The sequence below is a fragment of the Ovis aries genome, chromosome 22 (genome assembly GCF_016772045.2).
Source record: "Ovis aries strain OAR_USU_Benz2616 breed Rambouillet chromosome 22, ARS-UI_Ramb_v3.0, whole genome shotgun sequence".
In the NCBI taxonomy this organism is placed as follows: Eukaryota; Metazoa; Chordata; class Mammalia; order Artiodactyla; family Bovidae; genus Ovis; species Ovis aries.
Window position 1 is genome coordinate 19,386,165 of NC_056075.1, and position 18,357 is coordinate 19,404,521.

Sequence of the window (18,357 nt, forward strand, 5' to 3'; positions counted from 1 at the left end):
ACTCATCTATGCCTCTAAAGCTGCTAATTAAGAGTTGAGTGACCAACAGCAGGTTAACACAATAACTTAGATTTAAAAAAAATACAGTTTCCAGGGCTCATTCCATTATTTAATCCATTTGTGATTGTGTCTGAGAATCGATATTTTTTAAAAATCTCAGTATATTTGGCAGATGAGTTTGGTTTGGGATCCACTTGCCTAGAGTAATCCGTCAAGATTATGTGATTAATTCCCAATGTATATCCTTTTGGCTGTGTGTCTGATGATTTTTCTTGCATCTGTAGGAGGGTACATTATTGCATTCAAGGCTTTTTGTATGCCTGCACTGATATTCTGAAAAATTATTAAGTGATAAATTATTAAACGACCCTTCTATTTAGTCCTTTCTCCTCTGGTCCTTCTTCTCAATCCCCTGAAGCATGTGAACCAACTTTTGGAGCCAAATTAGCTCAATCAGAAGAGAATGCCAATTTATGTTGTGTGGACTTGTGTCATTAGAGACCTAAAGAAAGATGCTGCTAGCTGATGTCAGCATTTATCATTACTGAAAGTGAAAGTCACATTGTATCCAACTCTTTGCAACTACATAGTCCATGGAATTCTCCAGGCCAGAATACTGCAGTGGGTAGCCTCTCCCTTCTCCACGGGATCTTCCCAACCCAAAGATAGAACCCAGGTCTCCTACATTGTGGGCAGATTCTTTACCAGCTGAGCCACGAGGGAAGCCCAAGAATACTGGAGCGGGTAGCCTATCTCTTCACCAGCGCATCTTCTCGACCCAGGAATTGAACCAGGGTCTCCTGCATTGCAGGTGGATTCTTTACTAACTGAGCTATCAGGGAAGCTGTTACCACCGTCATTAAAAAAACACCATCTATTTCTATTGGTGGGCTTTAAGTTGTGTGCAAAACCGAAGAAGACACCATTAACTACAGGTACTCTAGGCTTCAAAGTGTGAGCAAAAATAGGCATGCAAGGGTACCAATTTTCACAGACTGTGGTAAACTCTTCTGCTAACTATCACCAGACAAAATTCTGAAAGGCCAGCAGCCCAGGAGGAGAGAGCTGTGTGCTTGCGTTTATGAGTTTCTCCTCTGCAGAGTTAGGGCAGAATGAGCCGTTGGAGACCGCAGAGGAGAAGGGCAGGATGTGGGGAAGTGGTGGGTGGGAGGGAGACCTGAAATCACAGCATTGCTTCAGGAAAGCTGTCTTTTCAAGCTGCTTGGCAGTGGTCTGATTTCCATTTCCATAGTTCCCTGGGGGAGACAGACCAGCACGGAAAGCCAGCTCAGACACCAACTTGCGGAGGCTCCCATAGGGCTCATGGAGCCTCCTCAGGGAGGGCCTGACACTGAAGACCCCCCTGTCAGTCATTTTTGCTGTTTGGCTGGTGGGCAAGGACATTAAGCAGAGGCCTTTTGGCTGTGAAGACACATTCTTGGCTGGGGAATGCAGCACCAACCTGAAAGTACTATGTTGAGAATCCAGATTCCTGAAAAATGTCCATTCTCTGCTGACAGAAAAATAATTTTGGAGGAGTATCTGCTCGCTAAGAAAATGGGGTCTTATTGAAGGTGTGGCCTGGAGGCAACTGCTGACCTTCTGATGTCAAGTCCGGGTGGCTTTTGGTTCTCTTAGTGCCCCTTTCTTTCTGGTAGAACATCTATCTTGCTCCATTGTCTCATTCACAGTGAGATTTTTTCACTAGCAGAAAAGGCCTGTATCTGGAGTTCATCTTTCCGGCTGTTCTTTTGCGGCCTGACATCTCTGTGTTGCCATGGGAGGAGGAGGAAGTGAGTCAGGATGGGGGCTGGAATCGGAATATCATGGATATAAGAGGTGAGGGGTGTCATACTGGGAGGTGCCTCTTGACTTATAGATGAAAAACAGTCCCTATTCTAGAAATATTTTCAGTGAAGCTGGGAGACTAGGAAAGGGAAGGGAGGATGATGCTTTGAAATCCAGGTCCATTTCCAGTGAAAGTCTACGTATTTGAAAACTGGGTTGGTCCATTTTCTCCAAATCTAATTCAAAGTTTTTGGGTTCGGTAAGTCAGGCCATGTTTTGCCAAACATCTTTTTCCCAATTTCAAAGCCCCTGTGTATTTTAAGGGAAATTTAATCCACATGTTTTTGATTCATTTACACTTAACTCATCAAAATATTGTTTTGTAAGAGCCATTTGATGTCCAAGAAGCCTCAGGAACCTTTTTATGAGTCTTTAAAAAAAACTTCTTCTGGAAAACAGGAAGTTGTGCTTTGCCAACAATAAACAAACTTGAACCCCAAAAGACCCAATTTTTCTTCAGTATCCACCAGGCTCCAATTGGTTCTAAACTTGGCTAAGGATCTCAGCTCCTCCCCAGATACATACATTGTGTTAGCAGAATGGTTTATAAAAAGACTGTTTCCTAGTCAAAACCTGTTTGTTCTCTGAGTAAGAAGCCTTAGGGTGAGAACTGCTGTGCTTCCAGGTCCTAATTTGTTGGCTCTAGAACAGAAAGCAGAAAAGCACCTGCTAGTGTTGCTATGAGTATCTGACTCAGTTATCGTAAATCAGTCATAAAAGACCCACAATGTAAGAGATGGCATGAGAAGCAGTGAGGTATTCAAGTAGAGGTTCATGACTGTCAGGGAGACTATAAAGGGACTTTCTGTGTTATACAGGACAACAGGCCAAAGACCTCTAAGGGTTCTTTCCAAATGTAAAATTCTTTATATTATTAATGTTGCTGTTTGTATATACATGCGATACTATAGAACCTTTGGAATTTAATACGATTATACTAATGCAAATAATTGGCAAGAGGCTTGGCACATAGCAAATGTTCAACATATACTTGAGCATAGGAGCTATTTTAAAAGAACTTTTTTTGGGTTATTCTATCAATACTTTCTCATCAGTCCCCTGTTTTGACCAAGGATATGTATTTTTGGAGTACTGGTCAAGACTGAACCGCATGAAGCTAACATGCCCGCTCTGGGACGTTTTTGTGACCTTGGTCTCTTTGGCTACAAATAAACCAAGTGGATCAGCAGTGCTTCCTGATAATGTTGTGGAGGGTGAGGAGGCTCAGACAGGGAATGCGGCTTCCTACAGAGAAAGGGCAGAGACACTTCTATCCTTGTGCACATCTATCTAAGGCACCGGACACCCACTGACATGGAGGAGATCTGTAGACTCAGCCAGCTCATCCTCAGCTAGCTCAGTGTGTCTACCGGGGGCTTTCTTCTCTAATAAGAACAAAAAGACCTTCACCCTAGTAATCTAAGGTCATCGGTGACATAGATTAATAAAGTTTTTTTTTTTTTTTAATAGGGAGGAGGGATGGAACTGGCCGAAGCAGTTTCCCTGGAGAGGTTCTGGAAAGACTTCCCGTAGAAAGTACAGGAGATCCGGTGATGGAGAGAGAATATTGAATACAATGAATGGTTTTATGCTGGTGAATGCAAAATTCTTAAGCACTCTGCCGTATCCCTTTCTTTTGGCCAATGTGGTGACAGCAAAGGGGAAGAGAGCTAGAAGTATAAAGCACCAGTGATGCCCTGACGCCCTGTTTCTGCATCCACTCATAAAACATTCACTGATACCTTCTTCAGGCCAGTCACTCTGTGGGATACCAATACTACAAAAATGCATGAGGCCCTGGCCCTGAGTGCATGGTACATTCAGAGTATCAGTGACAACTTCCCACACGAATGGCAAAGAGCATCAGGATGAACACTGGGATGAAACCAAGTGAGGAGACCTCTCTGAGGAACCCCCAAATTCCGCTAAGCCCAGGGCCTGGCTACTGACATTTTCTCCTGGGTCTGCAGAGCCATAGTATAAAGGGCACCGACTGATGTGCTTCCCAAAAGAGACAAAAGGTACCAAGAGAACTTTTCCTCTCTTGAAGCTGGGAGTCCACTTTTTGGGTGGTTAACTCAAGGCCAGGGTGGAGACAAGGAACACAATGTTTCCTTGTATGTTGATCAGATAACTCCAACCAAGGCCATAAAGCAGTCACTCTCTGTCAGCTATTGGATTGAGCTTCCTGTTGAGCAAAAGGGACGTTGAAAGCCTCTGGCCTCTGCCCAATCCAGCCTCCTCTCATCCACAATAGGCACTTGTATCTATAGCCAAGACAACTGGCCCTGGCCCCCTTGTGCTCAGAGTGATTCTTTGAAAAATCTTATCATGATAAATTAATTGGCATGGCTCCTCTGTCATCAGGGAGGGGAAGGGGCATCTGTTGTAACCTGACCATGGGGACTCTTTGTGCTCCCCACTGCCGGTGATCTGCCCTGATAGGCTCGCTGGAATGAAGGTCTGGCTGGAGGAACTTGCTTCCTTCGTCTTCACTCCCACTCCACACAAGGTTTCTCTGCTTTAAGAGAAAGGGTTCTTATTTCCAGGGCTGCCTACTCTGCTCCTTAAATTGGAAGCGATGTAAGAAAGCCATATTTGGTCAGGTGGGTTTTGCTTTAGGCTCTGTTTTAAGTTTTTACCTTATGATCCTCATGTTTTAAAATACTTTATCTGCTAAACTTTATGTATTAATTATGTTTCCTACTTCTTAAAAGACAACCCCAATAACCTCAGCCTCAGATGAAAAAGAGGATAACCATCCCCGTTACTGTGCTGATTGTTCAAGGTTTGGCCCCCTAAAAAAAAAAGGAAGCCCAGATTTTATTTAACTGTCTAACCTTTAAAATAGCTGAAATGGTTTTCAAAATACTGAAATAGCTGTAAAGCTGACATGTCTAGCTTTGGGCACTCCCAGCTTGTGATGCACTGGTACACGGTTAGGTTTCCAGTGGTACAGCTCTCCAACATGCATCTTAGAAAAGTAGGCTTATTTCCTCAAGCTCTGCTGGTATATCTTAGGAACAGATTTTATATCTCTAGTTTTGGTTCAGGCGTAGGCACACAAATAAGCCTCCTGGGCATTACATCAACTGGCTGAGAGAAAATGCTCAATAAAAATTTGTTGGATGAAGTAAATAAAAATGGCATGTATCTTTATGAACATTTTATGAATAATTCCTCTAAGTGTGAGAAAGGGGTTTTACTTGGAGAAAAAACTGTTTATCAGAAATCATTTGAAACTTGGAAAGAGTGGGAATAGTGAATCCAGAAGCAGTTTTCAGTGTCCTGAAGGGGTAGTCCAATACAGTACGAAGTTCTCAGACGGGCCTAGAAATTCTCAGGGGTGGTCTCTGTGCCATCTCTCTGAACACTTACTTGTGATGGTTTGTGCAATGAGCATAAATCCTTAGTTTGTCCCGGATCACTCGGCCTGGCCGGGGCTTCCGCTGGAGCCCAGCCACATGCACGGCCAGGACTTTGGGGCCGATCAGGCGCTTGTAAAGGAGAGAGAGCCAATAGTCCTGAAGGGAACAGAGAAAGAGAGTCAGAGAGTGACATATACTCAGGTGTTCCGAGTAAACATACAAACACAAAGGCCAGAAAGCACTTCATACCAGGAGTATAGGGAATCAGGACGGGAAGACTCTAACCCTGTAAGCAAGGTCACCACAATGAAGCACTCATCTTCAGCTCACACGAAATGGGCACTATCTAAAGAGGCCTTTGGAACCGACCAAATGAGGAAATGTCCATGGGGCAAACCCAGAGTGGCACACAAAGCAAATGAACCAGTTTTCACACATAAAAGAACAACCAGCTAGGGCCTCGAATTTTCAACTTTCTTTTCCTATGACTTTTACTTTTGGCACAGACGGTAAAGAATCTGCCTGCCATGCAGGAGACCTGGGTTTCATCCTTGGATTGGGAAGATCCCTTAGAGAAGGGAATGGCAACCCCTCCAGTATTCCTGCCTAGAGAATCCCGTGGACAGAGGAGCCTGATGGGCTACAGTCCATGGGATTACAAAGGGTCAGACAAGACTACTGAGCAACTAACACACAGACGTTACTTTCATACTGGTTTATGACTTCTGTTTAATTATAGAATGTAAGGTTTCCAGTCTTTTAGGACTGTCACTAATATGAGAATCCAAAATGTCATCTTCCAAATATTGTCACTAAAGATGTTTCTGTGGTGGGAGGAAGATGAAGCCCCTTCAGACAGGGGACCAGAGTCCTGAAGTGAAGCGAAGTTAAAGTCCCTCAGTCATGTCCGACTCTTTGCGATTCCGTGGACTCTCCAGGCCAGAATACTGGAGTGGGTAGCCTATCCCTTCTCCAGCAGATCTTCCTGACCCAGGAACTGAACCAGGGTCTCCTGCATTGCAGGTGGGCTCTTTACCAACTGAGCTATCAGGGAAGCCCAGAGTCCTAATTCCCAGAGTCAAAAATGCAAACAGAGGAATGCAAAACATGGCGCTAATTCTTGGTCATCCTCAATAAATCTAAACTAAAAAGTTTAGGTCTTTTAACCACTCCAAGGCCCATTTGTAACTGATTAATAAATACTGAATCTGTAATCCACACATGCATTTGAACTTACAGAAGCCTATTTACTGCCACCTTAATTTCTTCTGTTGCTATTATCACGTTTTATTTTTATATTTGACACACAACATATTTTGTATTTGTTTTGTATTTGCTTTTAAATCCTACTATGGGGTAATGACTTAAGTGTTTATAACTCATCATATAAACAGGGCCTCCTAGTTTGTTTAGGAGCTTCCTCCCTCCCCGCCAATTCTGGAATTCAGTGGACATCCTATTGAGTGCAGGCATGCTATTCAAGATCTTAAAGACATCAACTTTGTTTTCTGAGCCTTCAGCTTTTCAGGCAGAAGCCTCTTAATAATCTCCCCACCCCTCCAACTTTTGTAGTCATTTATAACATCAGGTGCTTAGAAAGTTCTGGTGAAGTGCATAAATCCGAACAAAGTCTCAAAACTCCTTTGTCACCAGAATAGCTCCAGATTTTCCCTGAGCACTAACCCCTGCCCAAATATTTACCTTATTTAACTTTAAGTGCCCTTAGGATGGCAGTTAGGTATGGTTTCCTTATATATAAAATGGCTAATATGTCATCATTGTCAATCATGCAGATGAAAAGAAAAACTCATTGGTTCAATTTGCACTTACTTGATTATAATTTGGTTTGAAGTAACCTTTGTGAAGTTGTTATCATAGTCACAATATTTCCAATGGGATGTCTATGTTTTTCTCATTGATTTGTAACATAACTTTTAATATTAGTGGAAGAATCCTTTGGAATATTTATAAAACAAATATTCTGTACAAGTTTGTAGTTTGCTTTTTATCACTTTTTATGATGTTTATGACATGAAGAATTAAAAAAAATTATAGAAAAACATATCAATCTTTTTCTTTTGATTTTTTTCCTTTTCTTTTATTCTTTTTTTTTTTTTTTGAGGTTTTTTTTTTTTTACCTTTTTTTTCCTGTTTATTTTTTATTTTTTTTATTTTTTTAATTTTAAAACTTTAATTCTTACATGCATTCCCAAACATGAACCCCCTCCACCTCCCTCCCCATAACATCCTTCTGGGTCATCCCCATGCACCAGCCCCAAGCATGCTGCATCCTGCGTCAGACATAGACTGGCAATTCAATTCACATGATAGTATACATGTTAGAATGTCATTCTCCCAAATCATCCCACCCTCTCCCTCTCCCTCTGAGTCCAAAAGTCCGTTATACATCTGTGTCTCTTTCCCTGTCTTGCATACAGGGTCGTCATTGCCATCTTCCTAAATTCCATATATATGTGTTAGTATACTGTATTGGTGTTTTTCTTTCTGGCTTACTTCACTCTGTATAATCGGCTCCAGATTCATCCATCTCATCAGAACTGATTCAAATGAATTCTTTTAACAGCTGAGTAATACTCCATTGTGTATATGTACCACAGCTTTCTTATCCATTCATCTGCTGATGGACATCTAGGTTGTTTCCATGTCCTGGCTATTATAAACAGTGCTGCGATGAACATTGGGGTACATGTGTCTCTTTCAATTCTGGTTTCCTCGGTGTGTATGCCCAGAAGTGGGATTGCTGGGTCATAAGGTAGTTCTATTTGCAATTTTTAAGGAATCTCCACACTGTTCTCCATAGTGGCTGTACTAGTTTGCATTCCCACCAACAGTGTAGGAGGGTTCCTTTTCTCCACACCCTCTCCAGCATTTATTGCTTGCAGATTTTTGGATCGCAGCCATTCTGACTGGTGTGAAGTGGTACCTCATTGTGGTTTTGATTTGCATTTCTCTAATAATGAGTGATGTTGAGCATCTTTCCATGTGTTTGTTAGCCATCCGTATGTCTTCTTTGGAGAAATGTCTATTTAGTTCTTTGGCCCATTTTTGATAGGGTCGTTTATTTTTCTGGAGTTGAGCTGCAGAAGTTGCTTGTATATTTTTGAGATTAGTTGTTTGTCAGTTGCTTCATTTGCTATTATTTTCTCCCATTCAAGGCTGTCTTTTCACCTTGCTTATATTTTCCTTTGTTGTGCAGAAGCTTTTAATTTTAATTAGATCCCATTTGTTTATTTTTGCTTTTATTTCCAGCATTCTGGGAGGTGGATCATAGAGGATCCTGCTGTGATTTATGTCTGAGATTGTTTTGCCTATGTTCTCCTCTAGGAGTTTTATAGTTTCTGATCTTACATTTAGATCTTTAATCCATTTTGAGTTTATTTTTGTGTGCGGTGTTAGAAAGTGATCTAGTTTCATTCTTTTACAAGTGGTTGACCAGTTTTCCCAGCACCACTTGTTAAAGAGATTGTCTTTACTCCATTGTATATTCTTGCCTCCTTTGTCAAAGATAAGGTGTCCATATGTGTGTGGATTTATCTCTGGGCTTTCTATTTTGTTCCATTGATCTGTATGTCTGTCTTTGTGCCAGTACCATACTGTCTTGATGACTGTGGCTTTGTAGTAGAGCCTGAAGTCAGGCAAGTTGATTCCTCCAGTTCCATTCTTCTTTCTCAAGATTGCTTTGGCTATTCGAGGTTTTTGTATTTCCATACAAATCTTGAAATTATTTGTTCTAGTTCTGTGAAAAATGTGGCTGGTAGCTTGATAGGGATTGCATTGAATTTAGAAAGTCCTTCCTCACACAAGGATCAGATTGATCTGATCCTCACTGACACTTTTTCCAGTTCTTTTTATATTACCATTTAAAAATTTAACCTTTTAACTCACTGAAAAAATACTTTGGTGCATGGTAATAATTCTATTGAGCTTCCCTGGTGGCTCAGAGGTTAAAGAGTCTGCCTGGGTTACATCCCTGGGTTGGGAAGTTCCCCTGGAGAAGGAAATGGCAACCCACTCCAGTATTCTTGCCTGGAAAATCCCATGGATGGAGGAGCCTGGTGGGCTACAGTCCACGGGGTTGGCAGAGTTGGGCACGACTATTATTAACTAAATAATTTACTAGTTGTTGTAGCATCATATAGTAAATAATCTATCCCTAAACTCACCTTTATCACAAACTAAATTTTATATGCATGAAATATGTATGTATATTGTATAACATACATTACCATATTTGTTATTATTATAATATGCCATATATACTATATTTTAATGTATATTATAGGTACATTATGCTATATAGTATTATATAATATACTATGTAGTATAATGATTATTACACTGTTATAATACTGCATATCATAGTATATATATAGTATATACATATGTATACTGATATATGATATACATACTAATATATAATACATAAGTGATACATATATAATAATATGCATATTATATAACACATGTATAAAATCTCATGCTCTATAGAATACATATATAAATATGTATAAGGACTTCCCAGGTCTCAGGGGTGAAGAATCCACCTGCCAGTGCAGGAGATGCGGTTTGATCCCTGGGTTGGGAAGATCCCTTGGGGGAGGAAATGGCAACTGACTTCAGTATTCTTGCCTGAAAAATCCCATGGGCAGAGGAGCCTGACTGGCTATAGTCCATAGGGTTGCAAAGAGTCAGACACGACTGCGTGACTGAGCACACACACACAAATATATATGTAAATACATGCAGATATAATATATTTTATGATATGTATATCATGATACACATATTGGTGAGAACTATTATATATACTATAAAATAAATCCATATTACATGGATTTTTCTATTTTTTCTTCCACTGAACTCTCCATTTAAAAAATATCAGTTTCATATAATTTTCATAATAATTAGCATTTTAATCTGCAGATTCAAGTTTACTGCATTATAATTTTTCCTTTTCTTTCAAACATTCCTTAAGTAAATTCTGAAAGTTTTTTGTTTGTAGTGGTGGTTGTTGCGGGGAAGTTTGAAACGAGCACAAATTTTATTCTATGTTTGGTTAGCCTCCTTGTTTTCTATCTCTTGTGTCCTGTCAGGGTGCTTATAAGAGTCATGTTTTATTTATGACATTGGAACTTTTACCAGGAATGTGTCAATGTGAGTTTCTGCATTAATTTGCCTGTATTTGGGGACTACTTTTAATCAGAAAGACAAGACCTTTCTTCAATCTGTGAGAATTTTCTTTAAATATAGCTTCAAATTCTTATGTATCTGCTTTCCATATACAAGAGCATATATGTAACTTAATGACAATTCTGAAGCACATGAGAACCCATCACCCTCCTTAAAAGCTACCAGAATACCCACACTGTTGCATCTAGTTATGTGAGTCTTCCTTTTCTCATTTTTGTTTTTTGCTGTCTTGCTTCATAATTTAGTTTTATCTCTGTATTTGCACCTAAGCAATATATTATTTAATTTGTTAGTTTTATAAAAATGGTATCACATGGTATGTAATTTTCTGTGACTTACTTTTGTGACATAACGTTAGGCCCTGATTCATTCAGGTAGTACGCATACTAAGAGTTAGTGCATGCTAAGTAGCTTCAGTTGTGTCCAACTCTTTATGACCCTATGGACAATAGCCCAACAGGCTGCCCTGTCCATGGGATTCTCCAGGCAAGAACACTGGAGTGAGTTGCCATGCCCTCCTCCAGGGGATCTTGCCCACGCAGGGATCAATCTTGTGTTTCTTATGTCTCCTACATTGGTAGGCAGGTTCTTCACCACTAGCGTCACCTGGGAAGCCCACTTAGCATTCCTTTTCAATATTGTATGATACTCCACTGTGTAAAAATACTACAGTTTATTTATCCATTCTTCTGATAGATATTTGAGTTGTGTTCTGCCTTTCCTATTTGAACATTCTTGTTCCTGTTTCCAAAGACCCAGGTGAAGAAACCTGGAGAAGCTTTACTTACTCCAACTGTGATTGTAAACCAGCAGCAGCCTCATCACCTGGGTGCTTCTTAGAAATGAAATTCATGGACTTTATCATGGGTGTACCGAATCAGAATGTCCAGGGGTGAGGCCCCCAAACTGTGTAGCTTTCTAGGTGATTCAGATGCTTGATAAGGTTAGGGAAGCACTGTTCTACAGTACAAACCTAAGAGAGGAATTGCTGGGTTACATGCAGGTATACAAATATTCAGGCTTACAGGATAATGCCAAGTTATTTTCCAAAGTGATTCCAATTATTCCAACTTACACGTCCTCCAGCAGTGTCTGTGTGAGTTCCCTGTGATCCACAGCCTTGCTAACACCTGTTATTTTCGGACCTTTAACTTTTACCAATCCAGTGGGCATAAAATATCCATTTCTTTTTGTATGTTGTTTAAGAAATCCATATTCATGTCTAGTTCATAAAGATATTTCATGTTTTCTTTTAAAACTTTTAGAGTTTCTTCTTTCATAGTTAAGTCTTTAAACACCAAAGTGGACATCAAATTTGCACCTTTACTTAGCTCTCTGCACTGTTTGCAGACTCCTTTCTCACCCTTATTCAACTCTCAGTTCCCTATCTATCCAACTTTTTTCTTAAAAAAATACTTCACTTTCCATCTCATTAGAACTGATTCAAATGTATTCTTTTTTTTTGAATTTTGAATTTTTATTTTTTATTTTTACTTTATTTTACTTTACAATACCGTATTGGTTTTGCCATACATTGACATGAATCCACCACGGGTGTACATGCGATCCCAAACATGAACCCCCTCCCACCTCCCTCCCCACAATATCCCTCTGGGTCATCCCCGTGCACCAGCCCCAAGCATGCTGTATCCTGCATCAGACATAGACTGGTGATTCGATTCTTACATGATAGTATACATGTTTCAATGCCATTCTCCCAAATCATCCCACCCTCTCCCTCTCCCTCAGAGTCCAAAAGTCTGCTATACACATCTGTGTCTTTTTTGCTGTCTTGCATACAGGGTCATCATTGCCATCTTCCTAAATTCCATATATATGTGTTAGTATACTGTATTGGTGTTTTTCTTTCTGGCTTACTTCACTCTGTATAATCAGCTCCAGTTTCATCCATCTCATTAGAACTGATTCAAATGTATTCTTTTTAATGGATGAGTAATACTCCATTGTGTATGTGTACCACAGCCTTCTTATCCATTCATCTGCTGATGGACATCTAGGTTGCTTCCATGTCCTGGCTATTATAAACAGTGCTGTGATGAACACTGGGGTACATGTATCTCTGAGGGACAGGGTGGGATGATTTGGGAGAATGGCATTGAAACATGTATACTATCACGTAAGAAACGAATCGCCAGTCTATGTTTGATGCAGGATACAGGATGCTTGGGGCTGGTGCACTGGGATGACCCAGAGGGATGATATGGGGAGGGAGGTGGGAGGGGTTCATGTTTGGGAACTCATGTACACCCGTGGTGGATTCATGTCAATGTATGACAAAACCAATACAGTATTGTAAAGTAAGATAAAGCAAAAATAAAAATTAAAAAAAAAACAAACTTCACTTTCCCTCTCTCACTGTCCTTATTTCTCCCTCGTGTAAACAAGCAGAATCAAATTATATTTCCTTCCTTCCTCCCTTTCTCTTCTTTCTTTTATTTTGCTACAAATATATGTCATTTATATAATCACAAATACAATTAAACAAATGGAAAAATTCCTGAATATCTCTAAAGGAAATGACATGAAAAGTGAAGAAAAAATCTTTATGCATAGGGCAGGTAGGAAAAAAATTAAGAATGCACACACATATATATCTAATAACAAAAACAAAAAAAAGACATTGCATGAAAGATGGAATATAAAGAGAACTTTTCAAACAATAAGAATCCTAAAGAAGGAAAGCAAATATATTAGATTTTCACGTCAACAAGAAAAAAAATCCAAAGCAAGGACTGCATTGCAATTTTCAAGGGACAAAGAGAGACTGAACAGACATTCTTTAAGTGTATCAGACATGAGGAGAGGTTGAAGAAAAATAGTGTCCATTTATTAGTGTGAGAGGGGAAACAAATAACAGATGACACTAGAACGACAGCGGGTTTAAATCTTTTCTTTTTCTTCAGTATTTGTCAAAAAGTCAATTGTGGTCTGAAAGCTAGAAAATGCAGTATATAGAGAAAGTTGAACCAAAATAAATGGGAAAAGAGAAAGAAACTGACGGAAGGCTGCAGAATTGACTGGATTAATCACTGAACCACGTGTTCCATGAGGTCTAAGACTACTTACCCATTCCTAAAGCCCATGCCTGGTAGAATGCCTGACTTACAGGAGGTGCTAGAATTCAGTTATGGACTGGGTACTATGTTTAAGGCCTCATACTAGGCAGTAGGAATATAGTGGTGGATAAGACAAATTCAGTCCCTGCCAACATGAAGTTTATAATCTTAGCAAGAAAAATAGTCCTTAAGCCACTGAGTTAGGTGATGAATTTCGTTAGAGCTAATGGTAATGAGAAATCTATGAGACCATATCGTATCACAGAAGATGGAACCCAGTATGCGGTGGAGGGGTATGGCCAGGGAAGAAGTTTTGTTGCCAGAACCAGCCTGGACCTCAACCTGGGGTCTGGCTTCCTGGGAGCAGACTGGAGCTTTGGAGTGTGCACCACTACTGGAAAGGTGGTAAGGGGCAGCTGCTGATGGAGATGTGATCAGGGTTTGGGTTTGTAGCCTGGGTTGTCTACACCGCATGACCATAAGACCATAAGACCCCTAGTGACGAGAAATTAGACTAGTCACTAGAAATTCTATTTTAGAAGAATATTTAACAATGTCAAAAGATGTCCATTATAGTATGCAGAAAAAGGACAGACTCTATTTTATTTTGAGGGGTTAAAAAAGTGTCTCTGCAATTAAACTTGAAGGATATACACTCGAATGAAAACAGTTATCTCTGAGTGGTTCTCCTTTCCTTCTTCCAGTTCCTGGAAAGGCCTATCCTCCCACACCTCTGGGTCTTCAGAAATGCCATTCCCTTTGTCTAGAGTACTTCTTTGTCCCATGCCCTACCTAGCTAACTCCTTCTCATTTTGGGGGTTTCTGCCTAAGTGGAATTTCCTCTAGTGGCCTCTCTGAAGCCCATGTCCAGGTTTGGGCTTCTCTTGTACGTGATCCTGGGAAACCAGAGGTTTCCCCCCTCATAGCGATTTTCATAGTACTTGTTAATTGCCCATTTACTAGTGTATTCTCCACTAGACCCTCAGTGACACCAGGGTCCATATCTGTTTTAACAATGTCAATGAATATTTCTTGAGTGATTAATATGTGCTTCACATGTATTATCTCATTGACTTTACCAGTAAATTCTGAGGAAGCACTGTTATTTTTTCTTTTACAGGTGAGGATACTGAGGCTTAGACATAGATATAAAGCAAGGTACTGAGGTGGCAGAAGTGTAGCTCTAGCCTCAGTGTTGAATAAACATTTGTTGAATTAGTGGATGAAAATACTAAAATTACGTAGATAAATTTCACCACTGCAGTCCTCTGAATCTATGATTAAAACGTGTTGCTAGAATTAAACATACTGGCATGATCAAATGGGTAAGATGTCAGTATGCAGCCAAACATCTTGTCTCACTGATTAGTGAATTCATGCTGCTGCTGCTGCTGCTAAATCACTTCAGTCGTGTCCAACTCTGTGCGACCCCATAGATGGCAGCCCACCAGGCTCCCCGGCCCCTGGGATTCTCCAGGTAAGAACACTGGAGTGGGTTGCCATTTCCTTCTCCAATGCGTGAAAGTGAAAAGTGAAAGTGAAATCGCTCAGTTGTGCCCGACTTTTGCGACACTATGGACTGCAGCCTTCCAGGCTCCTCTATTCATGGGATTCTCCAGGCAAGAGTACTGGAGTGGGGTGCCATTGCCTTCTCCGGAATTCGGTCTGAAGCTCCCTAAAAATTCACAGCAAGTGCTGCCAGGAGATAAAAATCAGTCCCATCCTCACTCCCCCTTCCAAATGCTACGAATTAGTAAAATAGAGGCAGGCCATAGTTCACTGGCTGAATTAGATACAGGGAAAAGCAAGAGGTAGACACCCTCCTCCTTGCTGATATACCCCCTAAGATGCCTTGTAATCCTGTTTGCTGCACTCTGAGGACATGAGCAGAGCCCAGAATAGGCTCTGTGACCCCATAGACGGCAGCCCACCAGGCTCCCTGGTCCCTGGGGCTCTCCAGGCAAGAACACTGGAGTGGGTTGCCATTTCCGAAGAACTAACCTGGGACAAAAGTGATAATCAACTGAGCACTGCAGGGAAGATAAAGAGTGCAGGCTGCCAGAATCTCAATTTAAGCTGGGGTTCAGCAAACAGAAAAGTCAGTGATAATAATAAATCTGCTTTCCACTAGGATGTCAGATTTCCTAAATTCACTGCGTTCTTCTTGATTCTCTGAGGGATTCGCTGAAGTAATAAGTTATACATTATTATTATCTACCCTCAGTTGCTATTTCTTTGAAACTGTCTTCTGACACAGAGCTCCTAAATACCTTAAATTTCCTAGGTGTTAGGAACATCTTTTGTTCTAATGAGGTTACTCTTACTGGGCTCCTGGATGGGGCTGGTCACTGGAAAGACCAAGTATATTTAGAAGTTTGGAACTTTCCGCTATACTCTCCCATTCTCTGGAGAGCAGAGAGGAACTATAAATGGAGTTAATAATTAATAATATCTACATGAGGACTTCCCTGGTGGCTCAGACGGTAAAGCATCTGCCTACAATGCAGGAGACTTGGGTTCGATCCCTGGGTCGGGAAGATCTCCTGGAGAAGGAAATGGCAACCCACTCCAGTACTCTTGCCTGGAGAATCCCATGGATGGAGGAGCCTGGTGGGCTATAGTCCATCGGGTCGCAAAGAGTCGGACATGACTGAGTGATTTCACTACTTCACTACTACATGAGGTAGCCCTCATAAAATCCCCAAAATATGAGGTTTGGCGAGCTTCTGGGTTGGTGAACACATCCATGTGTTGGAGGCTCCTATGTACAAGACTCTTCTGGACCTCACCCTATGTATGTCTTCAATTGGCTGTTCATCTGTATCCTTCATCATATAATACGCTGATTAACTTAAGTGTTTCCCTGGGTTCTGTGAACTGATCTAGCAAGTTATCAAATCTGAGGAAGAAAGTCAAAGGAATGCTGATTTAGAGATGGTGTTGGTCAAAAGTACCAGGGACAACCTGGGACTTGCAACTGGCATCTGAATTTGGGGCAGTCTTGTAAGAGAGCCCTTAAGTTGTGGGATGTGGCACTAACTCCAGATAGATGGTGCCAGAACTGCACTGAACTGTAGGGCACCCAGCTGGTGTCAGATAATTGGCTGGTATGAAAAAAAACCCACATGCTGTGCTAGAATTGCTATGAGTATAGCAGCAGTGTGACAGTAAATGAAAAAATAGTGAGTTTCCCCTAAACAGATTCCTCGTTCCATGCACAGTTATTTTTTATCCAGGGTGCAGGGCAATATGCTAGGACTAATCCCTTCTCTAGAATGCCAGGACCCTGGGAGAAAGTATATCATTTCCTTGATCTTAAAACATACAGCAGGGTCTTTCAGCCTCAACACTCTTGGTAGCTTGGGTCTGATGGTTGTTGTGGCAGGTTGTCCTGCTGCAGGATATTTAGCAGCATCCCCAGCCCACAACTTCTAGATGCCAGTACCATACCCTTTCTCTAGTTGTGACAACCAAAAGTATCTTCAGATACTGCCAAATCTCCCCTGGGGGTCCTTATTTGGCAAACCACTGATCTAGAAAGTGGAAAGTAGAAAATACTGGTGCATCCCACACTTCGTAGAGTATCTCATAAATATATGAGATACTCATACTTGTTTATTTATGGAGTAGACAGCCTTTCCCTTCTCCAGGAGATCTTCCCAACCCAGGCATCGAACCGAGGTCTCCCACATTGCAGGCAGATTCTTTACCAGCAGTGTGCAGTGGAAGTAAATAGTATCCCATTAAACCTAACATTTTGTTTGATGAATGTCTAAGATCTTAAGAATGATTTAGGAATATTCCTCCTAATCACCCCAGTTAACTATTTTCAAGCATGGAAAACTTGTGCTATGCTCTTTACTTTTGCAATGGAGTTAGTTCCCTGGGCCTCTTTGGATTTCCAGACACTTGTGTATGATCCTAGCAGAGGCAGAGAAGCAGGAGCTTTGGAGTTAAGCACACTGGGATTGAAATTCCAGTTACATAAATTTCATTTATCTGTGATAATTGCAAGTAACTCAGCTGCTTTAAGCCACAAGTTCCTCAACCATGAGGACCTTTCTTGCTTGATCATGATGAACTTTAAAAGAGACAAGGTTTGGGAAAATGTTTGGCCCAGATCTGGAAACTAGAATCAGTTCCTATTGATTAATGTTTTCTTTCTTCTGGTGCTTTTCACTCAGGAAGCAAGAGTAAGGGGAAGCCCTCATCCCAGTGGCTAGTGCCCCAGAATATTCTTTTAGCTTCTTGAAACAGAGAGGGCAGGTGGCAAAGTCATGCTGGGAAAATCAAGGAGGACTCTTGAGTGTGACTTATAGCTTTCACCTCAAGTGCGTAAGAAGTTGAGAGGCAGTAAGTGAAGACTGGGCTTGAGTGGGTAGGGCTTTGACAAAGATAATGTCCTCACAAAGTGATAGGGCTGCTGGTACAGAGGTTTTGATTCACTCAGGAGACCTCTTTAACATCATTTTTTGTCATCTATAATAGCACAGAACTAACTGAAGTCAGACTTGGATTTTAGTTCAACTTCAGTACTTCCTGGGTGTGACTACTACCTTGGGCAAGTTACTCTCCCCTCTAAGCCTCAGGACTGTCATCTGTAAAACAGGATAATACTTGTGCCTACCTCTGAAGATGTTCGGAGAAGGCAATGGCACCGCACTCCAGTACTCTTGCCTGGAAAATCCCATGGACAGAGGAGCCTAGTAGGCTGCAGTCCATGGGGTTGCTAAGAGTCAGACATGACTAAGCGACTTCACTTTCCCTTTTCACTTTCATTCATTGGAGAAGGACATGGCAACCCACTCCAGTGTTCTTGCCTAGAGAATCCCAGGGACAGAGGAGCCTGGTAG

The 18,357-nt window shown here is 41.1% G+C and overlaps 1 protein-coding gene across 1 annotated transcript in view; it reads right to left on the reverse strand.

Annotated features, from left to right (window-relative positions):
* The window catches only part of HPSE2 (heparanase 2 (inactive)), a 695,926-nt gene that overhangs the window by 24,291 nt on the left and 653,278 nt on the right, over positions 1-18,357 (reverse strand). The window contains exon 10 of the mRNA XM_042238951.1: positions 5,227-5,372. Coding sequence (XP_042094885.1) covers positions 5,227-5,372 — 146 coding nt within the window. The remainder of the gene's footprint in view (positions 1-5,226; positions 5,373-18,357) is intronic.